At 32.1% G+C, this 20,579-nt stretch overlaps 1 protein-coding gene across 1 annotated transcript in view; it reads right to left on the reverse strand.

Annotated features, from left to right (window-relative positions):
- Positions 1–20,579, reverse strand: part of COL11A1 (collagen type XI alpha 1 chain) — a 208,320-nt gene that overhangs the window by 133,314 nt on the left and 54,427 nt on the right. Inside the window, exons 5-8 of the mRNA XM_060090201.1 lie at positions 8,898–9,026; positions 2,975–3,091; positions 2,279–2,368; positions 75–329 (exon numbers count right to left, since the gene is read on the reverse strand). Of these exons, the coding sequence (XP_059946184.1) occupies positions 75–329; positions 2,279–2,368; positions 2,975–3,091; positions 8,898–9,026 (591 nt within the window). The remainder of the gene's footprint in view (positions 1–74; positions 330–2,278; positions 2,369–2,974; positions 3,092–8,897; positions 9,027–20,579) is intronic.

Consider the following 20,579-nt stretch of genomic DNA (forward strand, 5'->3'; position numbering starts at 1 on the left):
ACCTGAAAAGACATCAAGATGAACATGAAAATACTCCAGAAATAAGACATATAATGAGCAGAATACTGACTTACACTTGTTTCTGTGATATCTGTTTCTGCTGGAACACCTGGACCAAATTCTTCATTAGTGGGGCTTGTTGGTTTATCTTCATATTCTTTATATTCATAAAAATCATATTCGCCTAAATCTCCATCTACCAGAAGATCAGAGTCCCTGCCGTCTATTTCTTTGTTTTCATATAGCATATCCTCAGAATTTTTCCTCTGGGAATCATAATCCTCTCCAGTTAGATATTCTTCAGTAAATACTTCTTCAACAGGATTTGGCTATTAATTTAAGTCGCAAGGAATTGGAGAACATGAAGTTTACTGTTAGTAAAGCAAGGTAAGAATTTGCAATTACAGTTTGATGGAATGTGACAGGAAGTGGTCTGAATACTACTCAAGCAAGTCTGAAAGCTGGGAAAGACAGCCTTTCAGCATTATTGAAAGAAATATTTTTGTACATTGGTATGTACAAGGAAATATTGCTTTCAAAGAACTTTTGCCAATAAACTGCAAATATTCACATAGATTCAACATGTGTATTTGCTTGTTCCATTGGAAAAAACTTGTTATGCAATTTGATATTTACTTTATAGTTTGACTTGAATAATATATATATGTATATAGAAAATATATAGTTAAAGCTTTGCTTAATTTTCAAATCTCACAGAACCTCATAATGAAATATAATTGCTACCAGAAAAGCCATGTAAGTTTGACTCTCAATTCGAAAAATAAAATATTAATGCCAATATTGAGATTTATCATTGCAATATTTATACAGAGTATCTAGAATGTAGAGAAGTATTATATCACCAAAGAGTTCTTTACAACAAATAAAATGTAAATTATAGTCTTCAGAATTTAATACAATAGAATATATCACTGTGTAGTCTCATAAAGAGTATGAGATTATTCACTTAAAAGTAAAAATTACATCAAAAATACTATTTCAGAGATATAGAAAAATAAAGTTAGTATAATTTCCTTTTTTCATAAATAATTCTCATTAATAACATAAATCTGAATGATATTTATTAGGTAATTTTGGGCCATATGGTTTTGACGAGGTTCAAATTAAATAATTTATCTTGCTACTTTTGAATTTCATAAATAACTTGTTTGCTATAACATAGTGAATCTAGATGATAGAACAATATTGAATAATAAGTAGTGTTACATAAAGTCATGTGAATGAAAAACGTGGCTAAATGATTAATTTAGTGTTTGTTAACTAAAATAAAATGTCCAATAACCATAATATTTTTGCATTCTTAAACAATGAGTATATACTATCATGAGGGGGTGCATATCAACTGGGATCAGAATATTACTATGTTCATAGATCTGAGGAAAAGATGAATGAATTTGGGTATATAAATAAACATCTTGAATCAAGATAAACATTTTTGGAAAATGATTATTTTGGACTAGATGAAACTTGCAATCGGTTCCTACCCTAAAATGTTATTATTCTAAATTATGTGTTTGCATGTAAAGTCTCACGGAATTAACTTGCCTCACTGGGACACATGTTATATAAATTTTTAATAACTAAAATGATTCAGGTATTCCTCATACCAGGTGTGACAGAAATTTAACAGTTAAACTGAGTTGTGCACTTATTTTTTCATAATCAGAATATATACATAGTATGAAATTCAGGAAGATTGTTCTATTTGTATCTGTATGTACTTAAACATTTTCATAGAAAGGACTGGAAAAGGTTAAGATATAATATTTTAACCATAATTAAGTTTGAAAATGTAAATAGCTACTAAAACCAACTAAGACTATATTTTCTCAAAATATTTCTGTCATAAAAATGCATGATTATTGGTCAGATGGAGTAAATTCTAACTGTATCATTTGATGATACAGTTGTTACTTTAGAGGATTCTCCTCCTCACAGAAGGGTCATGTTGTGAATACCCTTAATCACAACATTTTGAGAATCTTGTTCAATTCCAGGAGGAATCAAGAAAATGATAGCAGCCAATTCAGTTTGATCAATTTAGCATTTGCATGAAGCAAAGAGTCATGCAAAACCTGAATTGACGTTAATTTTAAATGAACTGTTTTTAGTAATAGTGAGCCAATTCTATTGTTTCTCTTACCTCAGTGAAAGAATAAAAATGTCAAACTTTTCAGAGGTTATAGATTCTTCCAGAGTGAAATATACCAAGAAATATTACACATTTTAAAAATTTAATACTGTCTATGAGCATTACCTCATTTGGTCCAGATACACGCCTAGGAGCTTCTGTTTGGTAACTTTCTGTTCCATAGTTGTATTCTTGAAAATAATCAACAGTATTTGCCTAATGGTAAATCAAAAGAAAAGTAATTAGTAAAAATGTAAGGTAATCCAAAATCTATGGAAATCATGATTTAACTGGGGTATCGTATTAGCCAAATGAGTATTTATCTAGTTGGGTTAGGACAATGACTCATCATCAGAGATCTTCCAGCTTATCTAGGAGAGATCTTGATTGCTTTTTCTTTGCTACCTTTACCCCTAGCTTGACTTTTGCTGATGCTTGATAACTTTTCTTCTTCTCGGTTGCAAATTTTTCAGATTTAGGGAGTGTAAACTTTTTGGACTTTTTCTTTGAGTTAGTGGCCACTGTCTTCGTCTTCATTTTGAAACTGAATTTCTTTTTCTGTAAAATGTGGTGAAAGATGGGATGGAAAATATAAATAAAATGAAAAGGGAAATAAAGAGCATGGATGAAAGGAAGGATAAGCAAAGCAAACCGGGCATCATTCCTTCAGGACAGCTACTGTCAAATAAAAATCACAGTTATCAGGTCATAGAAATCAGATGAATGAAAGGCTTATGATAAGTTTGAGGAAAAGTGGACATAAGGAACCACAGGATGACAAACAGCAGGACACCATACACAAAGGCGCTACTTTGCTTTTACCTCAGTTTGCGCTATTGTCTCCTCAGTTACAGTGGGAGTCTCTGTTACACTTTCAGCCTCTTTATATTCTGCTTCCCCATACTCATAGTCATATTCCATTATATCCTCAGGTGCATACTACATCGCAAAGGAAAAAATATCAGGCAATTTTGTTAGTTGCAGGTAATACTATCAACAAAGTGGTAATCATGTTCTTAACTTTTACTAGTAAAAGTTAAGAACAAGGAAATACTGCTATTTAAATATTACTTCATGTTACAAGAAGTAATACTGTCTTATACAGAGTATAATAACATAGTGACAAAGCAGGTTTTCTAAGAGCAGAATAGTGGTTAGGATTGTGAGGAAATTAAAAGTTTAGAATATTAGTTCAAACTTTTAATTGTTGAATATTAATTCAAACATAACAACTACATACTTGGACATAGTTGTTAAATAGTCACATTAATTTTGATTTGTAAAAATTGCTACGTAAGACTCCTTTATCTTACAGCAATTTCAATGGGTATTTTTTTCCCATTAAACTACATGTTTAAAAATAAAAGTATGGGGCTTCCCTGGTGGCGCAGTGGTTGAGAGTCCGCCTGCCGATGCAGGGGACACGGGTTCGTGCCCGGTCCGGGAAGATCCCACATGCCGTGGAGCGGCTAGGCCCGTGAGCCATGGCCTCTGAGCCTGCGCGTCCGGAGCCTGTGCTCCACAACGGGAGAGGCCACAGCAGTGAGAGGCCCGCGTACCGCAAAATAAATAAATAAATAAATAATAAAAGTATGGAGAGTAGTCTTCCAAAGTATGAAAGAATTTTCATATCTATTATGAGATGGAAAGGGGAGAGGAACGATAGGGAACAGAGGAACATGAAATAAGTCTATATTTTATTTGGAATACTGGAACTGATGTAAAAATACAATCTAAAGTTTATTCAGAAATAACTAATTTGCTGTAGCCTTACTTAAGATCAAAATGAGCACAGAATACTTGTGAACCATTAAAAGATTCAAAATTAGATCTGTTTATAATTAATACATTTCAGTTTTACAAATACTGCATTTTTTCTATTGAAAAAGGAGCATAACACTTAGATACCTTAAACCATGTAAATGTAACTCAAACTGAAAAATGGAATACTAGATTATTCTGTACTAAAAAAAATTAGGAGAAAGAGGTATGTTTCTCAGTAGAGGGGTGTGCAATACAATCATTAATATTGAATGATGAGGAAAATAACATGCTTGCTCACCTTCAGAGCCAAACACTTCTATCAAAATTTTACTTTTTAAACACCAACATAGGTATTGTGAAACATATATTAATTATTGATTTTAATTAAAATAACTGTAAATCCATTAAGATCGTATATAACAAAAGATTAAGCAGCAAACTCAACAAGCTAAAACATATATAATTATATATTATTTATAATATATATTTATGTATATATATATATTTAAATATATACACACATATATATTTATTATGTATAATATACATTTATATATGTATACATATATTTATTATGTATAATACATATTTATGTGTGTTTATATACATATATACCTGTGTGTGTATATATATATGTATATATATACATATATATATATATGCTAAAAGCAATCTATTTGAAATTCCCTAAGTATTATATTTGGTAACATTTTAATTATATCCCAACTGGACCTCTGTTGTTATTTTAAAATTGACAAAAGATCCCTTTTAATGTGCCAGAAAAATAACTCTTCACCACATGTCTTTTAGAGAACTGTGATCACTGTGCCTTCTAATTTTAAAGCTCTATTAGATACAGCAATGCAAATGAGTTCAAATTTCACAAAGACATATAATGAGACATGTTCAAAACTGACCCCCTGGCAATATTGTATATCTGGGCCTTAATGAAATACCCTCACTAGAGGAAACTTTTCTAGATGGTTCAGCTGAAGGTCATATTGATATATATAGAGATACTTTCAGTGTTTATGATTGTCAAAACTTCAATTTGATTAAATTAATTGAAATTGATTCATAATTTTACCTATCCAGTAATAGTTTAATTATCATTGAATATACATTTCAAAGACTTCAACAAATCTTCATTCTAATTAGAATTTGAGTAGAATTTGTTAAAATAGAAGAACTCTTTTATAACTTTTTGAACATTTGTGTTTCTTCATGACTCTGCAAGCAAGATATAATGCCGACTCTTTGTAGGAAAGGTAAAGTAAGTATTAATCAGTAGCATCATTAACTAAATAAAACAATTAAATACTGAATTTAGATACATATTAAAATAATTAATGGAAACTGAATATTGTCTAATGAATATTTTTTTCCGTAGTTATAGTCACACATGCTGGAATAAGAAATAGTGCATTTATATAGTTACTAGCTGGCAGCTTGAAGTTAAAACATGAAAAAAGATTAGCAGGCTAATTTATGCTTTAGAGTTTTAAAATTAAACAGACTTTTCAGAATCATATGCATCTATAATGAATTGTAAAAACATAAGACAATATATAAAGGCATGAAGGACTGTAAAAATGGACAATTTAAATTCATCTTAAATGAAGCCTGGTATTCAAAGCAGCCAATTACCTTTACTATCTTTATATCATAGATTTTTTTTTTCTTATAGGAGGAAACCTTTTCCAACCTCCATAATTCTCTCCTCTATTTAAACTTCTTCCACATGGAAATCAACCAGACTAGCTGTAGTCGTGGAATAATGAAGGCAGTAACATGCTTACCTGCTTAGGTACTAAAGCACATCTTTTTCTTAGAGCCATTCAGGAGTCAGTGAAAAGAATCACTGCTTCTCTTCTCCTTATTTCTTTATCTAAACAACATGCCCCTTCTGGTGGGTATTGACATACTTAGGATTTTGCTGGTCTACACAAAACTTTACAACCTACTTTTGGAGATGATTCTCCCTTCTTACTATGGAATTTGGGGGTGTCTCAAAGACAGGTAAAGAAGAGAGAACTACTTGTAATCAATCAGATGTATATATGCAAAAAGATGTGCAGTGATGGAAAGATTTCACCTATGATCTGTGAGTTGCCTAGCATAAGTTATAGTATGTGAGGAGAAAGGGTCTTCTTCTAGAAATGTCAAGTCTGTTCTTATTCAGTTTGTTAGAAAAATAGTGGCATAATACCTGAATGTCTTTGAGAACCAGAATGTATGATAAATATTGAGTGCAAAAAATATTAAGGTAAGAAATTTCTTTATAAAATATTGCTTTTCCCTTGCTTCTTCTTTTACCATCCTTTATATATATATTTAAAAAGAAGAACATCAATTGCCCAGTGTATAAAGGGCATTGTAGTCTGTGTAGCACATTAAGAAAGAACCATATGTAGATTTAACATCTAATTTCTTATTAAGATATAAGGATAATTTAACACGGTGGTTTAATACAAAACCATCATAATTTTAATATTAGTTATTTTGCTATATAAATGGTATTGTGGAGGTTCATATAGAATAACAGTTTGATATTATCACTATGTTTAAATCTATCTTCATTTTACATTTCACTCTATGATGATGGTGTGATACTGCGCCAAACACATAAAAAATGTAATCTTAACAATGAATTAAAATATGTTATTTAGAGGATATGAACTATACAAAATCACAAGTTGAATAAAACACATTTGAGTTAATTTATAAAATAAATTGACATATTTATTAATCCAAATCAGAATAATAAATATGCAATTTTGCAAATTTATTAATTGTAAATTAAGCAATATAAAGTACAACATGTATGTTTGATGCTCTATTTTGCACTTTATGTTCTTTATTCACTGGTAACATTGCATTCCTATTTTGTATAGGTAAAACATCTGTAGTACAATTATTAAAATGCATATTTGTAATATAATGATGTATTAATGGCTATGGTTCAAAAGTAATATAAGGATGGCTTGCTAATTCTGTTAACCAGGTGTTTTTCATACTAGTATATAATAGTTATCTTATTATTGAAGTATCAAGGTAATTTAGTACTGGGGGAAAAAGTGAGAGCTGATTCCTCAAACAAACTTTTCATTGTGACATACTCAACATAGAAAATGTAAGAAGTGCTATTATTGCATCACCCAACCAGATTTTCATGGAGCTTTTATTATAGCAGCATGCTCTTTTCCTTATCAGTTGCTTCTAGTAAAAACAAGTTCTTTTTATCAACAGAGTGTTAAATTTATGAATCAACAACGAGGGTCAAAAAAGAAAAGTCCACTTTTAAATGAATTTAAGACAAAAATGGTTTAAAATATTATTTTGCTTTAAAATAACTCTGCTTACCTGATGTAATAGCATTAAAACATGGGAATAAAACACCTCAAGGTGATATAATAAGAATGCATACCTTCATTTTTCCAAAAAATCAGAGCCATATCTGTTACTAAAAAGAACAAGACTTATCTTTCTAAAAACAAGAGCAAAATAAATCTCACCTATCTTGAACACCCATACTAAATGTTATAAATTTTAATATTGAATCACCACATAATCTCTAAGATATAAAAACACTAAAACCTGATGGATATTTTACTTATCTTCTTGGAATTCACAGACTGTTTTAATAAATCATGAGGTAATACAAAGAATGAAGCACTTGAGAACTGTGAAAGAAGCAAACACAAATATCCAAGTAATTTCTCTTTTTTCCCTCATATTTTCTTTCCTGTTAGCTTCTTAAGACTTTATCCTGTTTTGAAAAAACATTAATATTAAGTCATGGAAAAGATCAGTGCAACAGAATTCACTATCATACCTTAAAAAGGAAAGTAATGTCAAAAAATATATTTCAAGCACTTAAACGGTAAAATCCAAATTGAATTCGCATGCAGAAATAACAGTAAATTAAAATTAAGAGATAAGATCCTAACCTATTCTAAATAGTAGAACTCAAAAGATGGTATCTAATAGTATTTTAATAGTCAAGAAGAAAACTATTTGAGTTATTTTCAAACATAAGGACAGTCTTGATGTTTTTAAACTTCCACCCTCACCTTCTAAAATTTAGAACTCTTCACCTTGAGAAAAAAATAAAAATATAGTTTTGCTGCTAACTAAAGACTCATTTCCTTCCAATGTTTGCTTTTTAATTTCCAGAAAATTCACATTAAAGAATTTTACCTAAAAATCTGCATAAAGCATACACTGTACTATTTTTTTTTTGGGGGGGGATATTCAAGTCTGACAAAAATGCTATGTACTTATTTTTGGTCTGAGAGAGAATAGAGTCAAATTTCATTATAATGAATTTTCTTGCAAAACTAGCCTGGAAGAATGGTTTCACACCCGAGTTTCAAATAAAGTGACATAATATTAATCAAAGAATATGAATATTTATTTACAGCAATCAGTTCATAATGCTTTTCATTTCATTGCTTTCTGTATCAAATCTTAGGCAAGAAAAAGAAAACTTCCATATCAATTAGCATAGCCTTACAGAAATGGAAAAAAAAATCCCTCTAAATATTCAACACAGCCTGACACTTTAAGATAGCACTAAAGTCCCTTTCTCAACTGCATGAATTGCCAAAGGACTGGGGATATGGCAAGTACACCAGAAAATAGTCACCCTTGTCTTGAGGCTGTTTTAATTACTGAAATGCTAAGGACAAAATATATCTTTGAGAAATTATCTTTTTTTCTCATCTCCCCCCAAATAAAATATGTTCCTCTACACAGTATATGTGAAGTATCTGTATTTTTAAGAAATTATGTAACAAAATACTTAAGATGGAAACAAACACCAAAATCTTCAAATCACATATTCTTAGAAATATTAAAACACTATAAATACAAGGTAAAGTTTAATTAAAAGTGAATAAATGGAGGTGAGCCTCAAAACTGCAAACCTATGTCCTTACATTGGAATGAGAAAACTTGCCCTTGACCTTACGGTCCTCACCTCATCGATCTGGGGTTCCTGAGCCTGAGCAGCCTTGGGTGCTGAGGAATCACAGTCTGGACTGTAATGCTCACAGTAGTCATACGCTGCTTTGGGGTCACCTATGATCAACAACTGCTGGATGTCCCCCTGCCAAGAAACAAACATGGTTATATAGTCAGCATATTTGAATACACATATATCCAGAGCAAGATTTATCCAAGACACAGTGTAGTTCATCTTTAAATATGAGAAGAAATCGCTTACATTTCAATGTTAAAAACATTCCTACAGGATTGAGAGAGAAATTCACACCTGTTTAACAAATTGGATCTTCTGCTATATTGTGGTTCAGAGAATCTATAGTATATTCATCTGTTTGCTAAAACTTGATTTTACTGCATTCACAGTTTACTCTGTGTGGAATAAGACAAATGAAATGTGAATAATAAGCTGATAAAAAAGTAAATAAGATTTTAAAACTATAAATATATAAAACTGTAACGTATTTCCAATATTAAATAATGGAAGAGTTCGACTGAATTATTTTTTAAGCAAGTTTATACAAGAATTTTTAAATGAAAATATAGATCCAACTATTGAGTTCTGTTAGAGGACTGAATATCAAATGAAATTTCTACTTACAAATATGAATGAGAAATGCAGAGACCAGAAAAATCCAAATTAAAAAGCATGAGTTTGGCTTTTGTTTTGTTTTGTTTTGTTTTTTGCGGTATGCGGGCCTCTCACCCTTGTGGCCTCTCTCGCTGCGGAGCACAGGCTCCGGACGCGCAGGCCCAGCAGCCATGGCTCACGGGCCCAGCCACTCCGCGGCATGTGGGATCCTCCCGGACCGGGGCACAAACCTGCATCCCCTGCATCGGCAGGAGGACTCTCAACCACTGCGCCACCAGGGAAGCCCAAGTTTGGCATATTTTTGTTAAAAATGGAGCATCTAAGCATACATCAAACTCACTTATTTAGAAATCTGAATAATTTTAATAAAAAATAAACATTAGAAATAATTAATAGGATTATCTAAAGAGTTTTAGTTTAGGAGGCTCTGGAAACTGTGTAAACAAGAGGAAGATCAAATATTTTGCTCTCAAACCCATCTGAATATTTCCACATGGGTCTAATTTGACATGAAACTAGTTTGATATAAATCTATGGGTCATGACCATATTAATTCAGAATTATATTCAGTCCTAGAAGAATGTCTGGGTTAATATCCATTTGACTTGGTGATTCAAGTCCCTGTAAGTCTGCACTCAAGAGTCTGATTCACAGAACTCCTGATATCATTTTGAATAATTTCAAAGTTATTTCAGCTTTCTCTATGTCTGATTAACATAAGTTATTTAGAGCCTGATGAAAATTTTAGAAGCCTCTAACATTGAATTCGAGAGCAGGAAAGAATTCATAGCACTTTTTTTTTTCCATAGCACTTTTATACCACAATATTCATTTATTCATTTATTCATCAACAAATGTGGATTGAGAAAGTACTATACACAAGACATTGAACATAGTATCACTGGAGATGGAAACATAAATTTGATGTAATCCTTGCCCTTGGAGAGTGCAATATAGTGGTTAAGATTTAAAACTGTAATAAAATGGAGAATAAAATTTATAACTTGAAAAGACATAAGCAGACTCTTGTGAAAAGTGCCAAGAAAAGAGTATAACTTATTTAGTTCTAGCTGGCAATCCTTTATTGAATACTGTGGTTCCTATCTTTGGTGTGATAGTTATTTCTATTTGTATTGCTCTTTCTTCTGTCTAAAAAGCACTGTATATTCTTACTCTTAAAATTAGCATTTATGCTAATGGATCAGAAATCTATATTTTCATTCATATCACTTTACTGAGATATAACGTACATATAGAATTTATTCCTTTAAAGCGGACAATTCAGTGTTTCTTAGTTCATTCACAGAGTTTTCCATCCATCACCAAGATCTAATTTCAGGAAATTGTCATCACCCCTAAGAGAAACACCATAACCAATGGCAGTCACACATTATCTCTTCCTTTGCTAGCCCCTGGTAAACACTGGACATTTCATATAAATGGAATCATACATCATGAGGCCTTTTGTGACTAGCTTCTTTCATTTGTCATGTTTTCAAAGTTCACCCATGTTTTAACATGTATCAGTACTGCATTCCTTTTTTGAAATAACAACTTGCTGTATGAACCTACTATTGAATATATTTTGTTTATCTAGTCAGCTGTTACTAGCTATTTGAGTTGTCTCAACTTAGTAGATATTTTGCTATTTGTTTTTTATATGTCATTCCTTTTTTGTTACTCTCTTGTTTTGTGCTATCTTCTTTTGTGCTAAATAGATATTTACTAGTGAACAATTTTAATAATTTTGTTTCTTTTAGAGAGCTATATTTTAGAGAGCTTTTGTTTTAGTGATTACCCTGGGGATTATAATTATCTTAATTTATGACATTTTTCAGATTAATATCAACTTAATATCAGCACTATACAAAAATTTGTTTCTGTATAACTCTATTCCCTTTTCCCCTGCTTTGTAATATTATAGTTATACAAATTACATCTTTATACAATATAAGCCATCAACATAGTTCTATAAATTTTGCTTTATGCAAATTGTATTTTAAAACAGATAAGATAAGGAAAGTGCTATAAACAACAACAACAACAATTTGTACTGTTTTTATATATACTTCTGTTGGTAATTTTACCAGTTTTTTTTATTTCTCTGTGTGAATTTGAGTTACTATCCAATGTCCTTTCATTTCAATCTAAAGGACTCCTTTTTCTTTCTGGTAAGGCAGCTCTACTTTTGATACATCATTTGTTTTTCATAAATCTGGGACTGTCAATTTCTTCTTTGTTTTCTGAAAGGTAGTTTTGCAGGATATAGCATTTTTGGTTGACAATCTTTTTCTTCCAGAACTTGGAATATGTCACCCACTGTTTTCTGGCCTCTATGAAATCTGACAAAAAATTAGATGTTAATCTTAATGAGAATGTCTTTTATGTTATGAATCACTTTATTATTGATGCTTTGAAGATTCTTTCTTTGTCTTTTGACTGATTATAGTACTTTGCATGTGGATTTCTACAAGTTTATCTTGCAGTTTCTTGAGATTCTCAGATATACAGATTAATGTGTTTCATTAAAATTGGGAAGGTTTTGGTAATTAATTTTTGGAATATGCTTTGTACCTCCTTCCTCTCCACACTTTTTGGGACTCATTATTATGTCTATGTTACTATGCTTGATGGTGTCCCACAGGTCTTTGATGCTCTGTAAACTTTTTGCAAGTTTATTCTTTCTTTTCTTCATACTGAGTAATCTCAATTGATTTTCAACTCCCGATATATTTTGTTCTTTTTTAAGACATTCTACCTTTATTTATGTCCATTTGATAAGGCTTCATTCTCATACTTTCATGTAGGTGTTAAGCTGTGGCTTCCTTTAGTTTTTTTTTTTTTTTTAACATACTCATAATTGCTGATTTAAAGTCTTTGTCTGGTAAGTCCAATGTCTGCATGTCATCAAGGACAGTTCCTATAGATTTGTTTCTCCTTTGTACGGGACATAATTTCCTGATTCTTTGCCTGTCTCATAATATTTTGTGGACAGCTGCACATTTTAAATGTCACCTGTGGAGATTGGATTCCTTGCCCCCTCCCCCCAATGCTTGTTGTTATTTTGTTTGTGGTTGTTTTTGCTGCTTGTCTGGTGAAGTAATTATATAAGTCAATTTTCTTTGTTTCCTGTGTCCACTGAGGTCTCTGCTCAGGTTAGTGATGAGCAAATGATTGGGCAGAGAATTCCTTAAAAAACTCTCACTATTTGCCAAGAGACTTTGAGTATGTATTTTTGTGTGAGCATGCCTATAATATTCCAACAGTTTACAAATCTGCCTTAGATCTCCTTTCATGCTATGCAGATCCTCAAGGTCAGTAATATTTGAGATATTAAGGTGTCTTCAGGTCTTTCCTGGACATGCACTCAGGACTCCTAAATCTCCAAGAGTATATTGAAGTTCCTCAGTGACCTTTATAGACATCTCATTTCCAAACTTTTTATTTTTAGTGTCTTTGTCTGATCCTTGTTTGCTCAATATCCTAACAGTTAAATGAACACCACCGACTATGTGCTAAAGATCTGCATCTAGAATGTCTCATTAGTAACAGAAAAATGACTAAAATTAAAATGTCAAAAACACACATCTGCCAATAAAAACTTCATTGACATGATATATTGCAATGTTTAGTAATCCTTGAGATAAATTTTGTTGAATTCAGAAATTTCTCTACAATCAGATTTAGCTATATTTCTTCAGTTATTTAGTCATTTCATTCAATCATTCATTCAAAAAGTGCTTTGAAAGTGCATGTAACATGTTAATATGTTCAGATAACACCCAAATAAGGAAACACCTACTTTATTTCCCAGTAAAACATGAAATAAAGCAGAATCAGCAAATACTCATCCACAAAATATATGGCTTATAATGGTCATACTATTATTAGTGTTTCCAACATCAAAATTATTTATTTTTATATGTTATGAGGCAGTACAATCAAACAAATTAGATTGTTTCTGAGATTTTTTTTGATTCTTTTTTGTAAATAGCTAGAATAGACTCTAATATTTAGCTTATGCCTACTGATTTTAAACATTCTCACAGCAAATGAATATAAATTCTTAAAATTTACTGATAACATTTCTCAAACACTAACTTATGAGTTTAGAATACTGAGTAGCCACAATTGAATTATTATAAATAATAACTAGTAACAGAGAAATTTGAATATTCTTCATTCTGTTGTTAAAAAAAGGCATCATTCAGTACCTCTTGTGTACTGTCATCATTGAGTGTTTCAATCAGAAATTCTGATTCTTGAATCCCAGCCTTGCCATTAATTACTTGCAATTATGCAAGTCACTTACCCTAATTCATCATTTGTAAAATGAATGCATTTATTTATTTATATATATATATTTTTTTGCGGTACGTGGGCCTCTCACTGTTGTGGCCTCTCCCGTTGCGGAGCACTGGCTCCTGACACGCAGGCTCACTGGCCATGGCTCATGGTCCTAGCCGCTCCACAGCATGTGGGATCTTCCTGGACCAGGGCACGGACCCGTTTCCCCTGCATCGGCAGGCGGACTCTCAACCACTGCGCCACCAGGGAAGCCCAAAATGAATGCATTTAGAGATCATATCTAAGGTCCTCTTCAGAACTGAAAATTATAGAGTTCCACACTTAACTTATAGATAACATAATAAACCAAATGAAGCTTTTGCTGAAACACAAAAAATTGCCTATCTTATTACATATAGTATTTTTAATAGTATATTTTTTAGAAGAATACTGGTTTCCTGAGTACTTAACTGTTCTAATCAAGGCACTTCACTTCATTAAATGGAATCCTGCCAACCTTTCCACAATAAATTCTTTTTTCAGGTGCTTGATATTCAGCCATTAAATATAGTACTACTGGAAAGAAACTGGAAAATTGTGTTAAAAACCTACAGTACTATTTTCCCCAGAAAGCATTTTATAGTGTTTTATGTTAATCATATGACATGTTATGAGACAGTCTGTAGACAAACAAAAGCATCCTGACAGCTTGAATGAACCATAAATATTTAGATTCAACAGTCATAAAAATTTCTACAGCTGGAAAAGGGTGAACTTACCAAGTAAAATTGGCATCTGCTGTACACAACATATGAAAAAGACATCCTCCTCCTCTAATACTCTACAAAGCCAAAATTAAAGTACAGCTGAAACAATTACCTTACTATCTATAACTGTGTCAACTAGGTCTATACTATAGTACTTTTCTATGGGCAGAATGAGTCTAGAGGAGGGAAGCAAAACAAATGCAAGAAAACTGAACAGAAACTATATATAAAGATGAGGTTCTTCTGAATGTCACATGCACTGCAAAAGGATCCAGCCACATTTTTATCAAGACCAATTATATAAGTAATAGCATATCCTCCTCTCAAAACCAAAATATAATGCACATATTCTAACAATTTTTGTTATTTTTGTTTGTATATGCATATATATAGTAACTGTCTATAAGGCCTAGCTATTTCCATTTTCTCTGCTATGAATGTAATTACATTATAATTCAGGATATACACAAGTTAATACACATTTAGCTTTTTTGCATGTACAAGAAATCACATTTATTGAAAAAGTGTTGTACAAGAAATTGGTATAGTGTCTAAGGTCACATGTCAATGTGTCAATGTTAAGTGTCTGAATTTTCAGATTCAATTCCTCATCCTATGAAGTCAACCAATGTTTGGTTGAAGTCAGTTCCCAGCCTGAGCATCCACTGAACTGTAGAGCAACAGCAGCTTATTCCTGAGAATGAGCAATGAAAAACCGGGTTTTGATCAGCTGTCATGTTCAATTCCATATGACTGAATAAGGTAACCTGTGAATGAATTATGTGCTTGAAGCATAATAAGATCCCAAGAATGACAGAGGAAATTCAGACATAACCAAAACAGTTAAAGCAGAGGCTGGATCAATATACAACTATAATTGTTCAATAAACAGTTTGTTTTTAAACAGCTCATTTATAAACAGTCTCTCTAATATCAACCTGGCAACTAGTAACTCTACAATCCTATAAGGCTTTTAATTCCACTATGAATGTTGGAAGATTTAAACTTTTAATATTAAAACTTGGGTGTTAGTTATATTCCAGGAGAATAACTTACTTTTGGTAATATCTGGAAAAGAAGACTGCAAGTATTTATTGACTATGTGTCTCACTGAATTTCAAAGCTTTCTAGAGTTAGAAATTTCATCTCCCCTAAACCTGTTGTAAATCACATGCTGCAATTGCATTCTATAAAATCAGCTAGCCTCCAAATTTCCCGAAGCACATTCTTACCTCCATTAACTTTAACATGCAGGTATCTCAACGGGAATGAATGCTTTTATAAAATGCTTCTTGTTAAAATCTTGACTGTATTTTATAAGCAAATAGGAGTTAGGTTGATGAAGAAGATGGAGAGGGAAATAGTATTAAACAGGAAAACATCTTAAACAGAACTCTGGATGCATGAAACTGACAAAGTTGGAAAAGTACATATAGTGCTGTATAGTTGGAGGGAAGGCCCTATATGGTGATAATGAGCAGTGAGGGTTGAGGGTTGAAAGAGATAAAGTAGAAGAAAAAAAAGAACCAAGCAAGGAACCAATCTGGGAAAAGCTTTGTGTGTGAACTGAATTCTACAAGTTACAGAATGTCATTCAAGGACTTTGAACCATGGAGCACATTGATCAATGACGTATTTTAACAAAAGCGCTATGAATACATAGGGAAGGATGATTTGAAAGCAGATAGTTTAGAAGCATGAGAATCTTGCTTAGGAATCCATCACAGTTAAGCATTGGGAAATTTAACTCAGCAATAGCTGGAATGGAGTAGAGGATACATAGAGTTTATTAGAGACAAACGTGTGAACTTTGGGAACTGACTAGGTAATGATGATGGAGTGGGATGGGAACGGCAAGGAGAGAGGGAGGAAGTGCATTAGAGTAGAGTGGAAGGTAGTTCTGTAGTTTCTGGTATGAGCAAGGGTAAGACAGAAAAGCCATTTACTCAGTTGAGAAACAATAAAAAGGAAAAATTGGGGATCAACCTTTTAAGTCTATGAAGTGAAATTATAATTTTTTTTCTAGAAAAAGTCTTTTTTTAAGAAACTTGCCTTTATTTACTTTTGAATTGTACTCCTCTATGTGCCAACTGTCAGGTTATATCACTGAGGCCAAACCAAGTTAGAAACATCAATAAGAATCTGCAGAAATTTTCCTTTTAGCCGACAGCCCATACCTCTTTCTGTAGCAATTTATACCCATGTTTTCACTGGTAATCAAATCAAATCAAATTTAATCACTGGTAATCATATGTTTAAGTTCTTAGCCTCAGAATCTGACTATATTTGGAGATGGGACCTATAAAGACAGAATTAAGAGTAAATGAAATCTTTATAGTGGGCCCTAATCCAATATGACTGGTCTTTTTATAAGAAGAGGAGATTAGGACACAGACACCACAATGCAAAGGTCATGTGAAGACACAAGGAGAAGATGACTATCTACAAGCCAAGGTGAAAGGCCTCAAAAGAAATCAACCTAGGGCCTCCCTGGTGGCGCAAGTGGTTAAGAGTCCGCCTGCCGATGCAGGGGATACGGGTTCGTGCCCCGGTCTGGGAGGATCCCATATGCCGCGGAGCGGCTGGGCCCGTGAGCCATGGCCACTGGGCCTGCGCATCCGGAGCCTGTGCTCCGCAATGGGAGAGGCCACAACAGTGAGAGGCCCACATACCGCAAAAAGAAAAAAAAAAAGAAATCAACCTTGCTAACATCTTGCTCTCAGACTTCAAGCATCTGGAACTGTGAAAATATTAATTTCTGTTGTTTAAGACACAGTGTGTGGTATTTGGTTATGGCAGCCCTAGAAAACAAATACAGACTGATAAATACTAGTTTGTTTTTATTTATATCTTGCAAGTATTATCTTTATAGCAGAATAAAGAAGAGCACTTCAAAACAAGTATTTTTGCTTGTTTGTAACATGGGTAATCTCTAACTATGTCCAGGATCTGGTATTAAGTAGATGCTGTGGAAATATTGACTGATTTAATTTGGCAAGCAACTAGAATTCAGGGTAATCACAGATTATCATACTCACGACAGTATCATCATGGGTAAATATCCCTCAGACATTAGAGGTAATAGAAAGTAAGAATGATAAATAAATATTTGTCTCCAAGTATAAATAAAGAATTTGAAGGGAACAAGTTTTTAAGTAAACTTACCAGAGTTTTAAAGATCTTTATCAAATTAAATTATGCTAGAGGTCATAGCGAGTTTAAACAACCATTTATATGATTTTTTTTTAAATGCAATTTCATTACCCCAGTAAAAAAGTTAAAACAATTCCTGGCTATATCATTAACTCCATATTAATGAAATTATATCCTAATTCTACTTCATTTCAACAATGAAAAGAAAATAGGAATAGAAAAATGTTTTATCATTTTTATATATAATATAAAAATATATATATAATTAGAATAATACATTTTTTTGTATTCTATACTTCATTTTATCTATTCATTGTAATATAAATCAAAAGTAAAACAACATACTTGGTTCTTTCTTGATTTAAGAAAACACACGCAAAATTAGATTACAAATCATAAAAAATACTGAGATGATCCTCAGATTACAAAAAGACTCTTCATTTCAAATATTCATTAAATAATGGACATTTAAAATATGAATAATCAAAATTTGATCTTCCTCCCAAAATAAAGTCATCTGATACTTTTTACAAAAATCTGTTGTTCAAAATAATATAACTGAAGATAACATTTAAAATCTAAAAAGAGAATTTTAAAACAAAATGGAAATCCTTTGAGACCTTATCTTTAAAAATTAACTTGAGAAAAAAATATTATTTGTATGAAAGAAAATATTATGTATCATTTAATATTTTAAACTTGTATTTTAACACAGACTCAAAGAACAAATTCATATAAGTAATATCAACATAAAGGTCAAATATGACCTTTGCAAGCAGGTATGACTTTCGTTGCCTGTCACACAAAGTTAACTGCAGAATTTGACATTTACTTTATATTTCATAGACTTGACTTGACAGTAAATTTTGAATTTATTTTAAAGTAATTATCATCTTTTGAATATGAAAAGAAGTGATAGACTCTTCATCATTTCATAAAGAGTTTAACAGTTGAACTGGCACATTTACTCTTTTAACCCAAGCAAATAAACTGTATCATTTCTTTTCACTATCTGTTTAACATCATCATTTTTATTGCCTATTTTTAAGTCTAGAGAAAATATCAGTGGATGAAAAGAAGTCATTGCTAGTAGCATTTTTATACATTTATTATTCTAGTTCTACATGCAGTGATGCTGTCCCAGAAGTAATAGGCCCTAGAAATAATATTTAAAAATACTTCCTTATTTCTACTCTGTTGCACTCCTCTACTATAATAAATGATACATTTCTTTAGTGAATTGAAGTTTATTAAATCAAAATTTGGCCATTTTATAAAATATATAAGCTAAGAGGATTTTAAAAGTATGCATATACATTATAAAGTAATTGATATACCTTTTACTCTTTTTTAATTTTGAAAAAAATGTTTTTTTAGTACCAATGTGAAAACTTCTTTGCTCACTACAGAATGTAGTCAAACTGTATATATGTCTACTGAACAGTGAAAGATGGGGGTCATGCTCTCAAATTTGAAAGCCAGAATTCCCTATTGAAATGGGAGTATTTGCAAAGAACTATACTTTTGAAGGAAAAAAAAAAAAAAGCAAACCTGTTACACAGCATTCCTAATTCCAGGAGGCACTTCATGCCTTACAATTTTAAAATAAGCTACATTTTTCCCCAAAACAAAATATTTTCTTAAAAAAGAAAACAGCAGAAGTAACACATAATTTTATTAATAGGAACAGATACATTATAAGTCAGATAATAAATGTGTTTCTTCTTTAACTTTTAGTGCTAACTTACACAGAAATTTGAAAGCCAGATAACTTTCAGAATCCTTTCCCCTGGTTGTCTATCAATCAGTCATCTATCCATTTAGTCAACACATATTTATTGAGGCAAAGTAACATGCTGATAATATAGATAGGCAAAAGAAAAATAAAGAGGGAAATCAGACCCAGATCCTACTCTCAGATAGCATATAACCTGGTAAGGGAGATTAATTATACACAGACATGATATATAAGAAACATATTTCTTTAGTACTTACTATATTCCAATTATGAAAAAAAATAAATTGAGGTGGCAGGGGTGGGGTGATGACACAATTTTCATCTGGGAAAGTCAAAGGAATAATCTAGAAGGAACTGGCATAAATGAGATAATTAATGAGAAAGTGTCTAGTTTTTCTTTTAAACATAAAGATACTTGGTATTCTTTGTTGGTTCCCAGAATCCTAATCATTGCTCTCTCTTACCCTGTGCCTAAAGAATATGACACCATAGCCCACATCATCAGACTGTCTTGCAGGCCAGTTTCTAGTACAGACAATGTAAGTGACCACCAAGAGTTAGGAGTTAGGAAGGTGGGAAGAGAAGGAGGTTGGGTAATTTCGCTAGACACTTTCCTGTCTGTCACGGCAGTCTGGTACCTTGACCACTAGTGCCACTAGTGCAGGGCTCCAGCTTTCACTGTACTGTTATTTCTGCCTCTTGCTCATTTAACCCTTGGAAAGGTAATACTCCTTGCCAGGTAACTCTGCCTCCTTGTTCAAATCTCTGCAATCACCTGAGTAGAAATTCAGTTTCCTGCTGGAACCCACATTGAACTCACTCACAAAGAGTATGAGAAGTTAGAGAAAGACCCCACAGTTGAAGGCCCTAAAATAGTAATTGGCATCTTCCTTTTATATATATATATATATATATATATATATATATATATATATATATATATTAAGTTTAAGGATTCAGATAATCAGTATGTATCACTTTCCAGGAAAGTACACTGTATCTACTAGAATACACATAGTTTATGGTCGGGGCTCCTCTTCTTCTTCTTCTTCTTTTTTTTTTTTTTGGCCATGCCAAAAAAATGAGATCCTGTTTGCAGGATCTCAGTTCCCTGACCTGGAA

This window comes from Mesoplodon densirostris, chromosome 2, assembly GCF_025265405.1.
Source record: "Mesoplodon densirostris isolate mMesDen1 chromosome 2, mMesDen1 primary haplotype, whole genome shotgun sequence".
In the NCBI taxonomy this organism is placed as follows: Eukaryota; Metazoa; Chordata; class Mammalia; order Artiodactyla; family Ziphiidae; genus Mesoplodon; species Mesoplodon densirostris.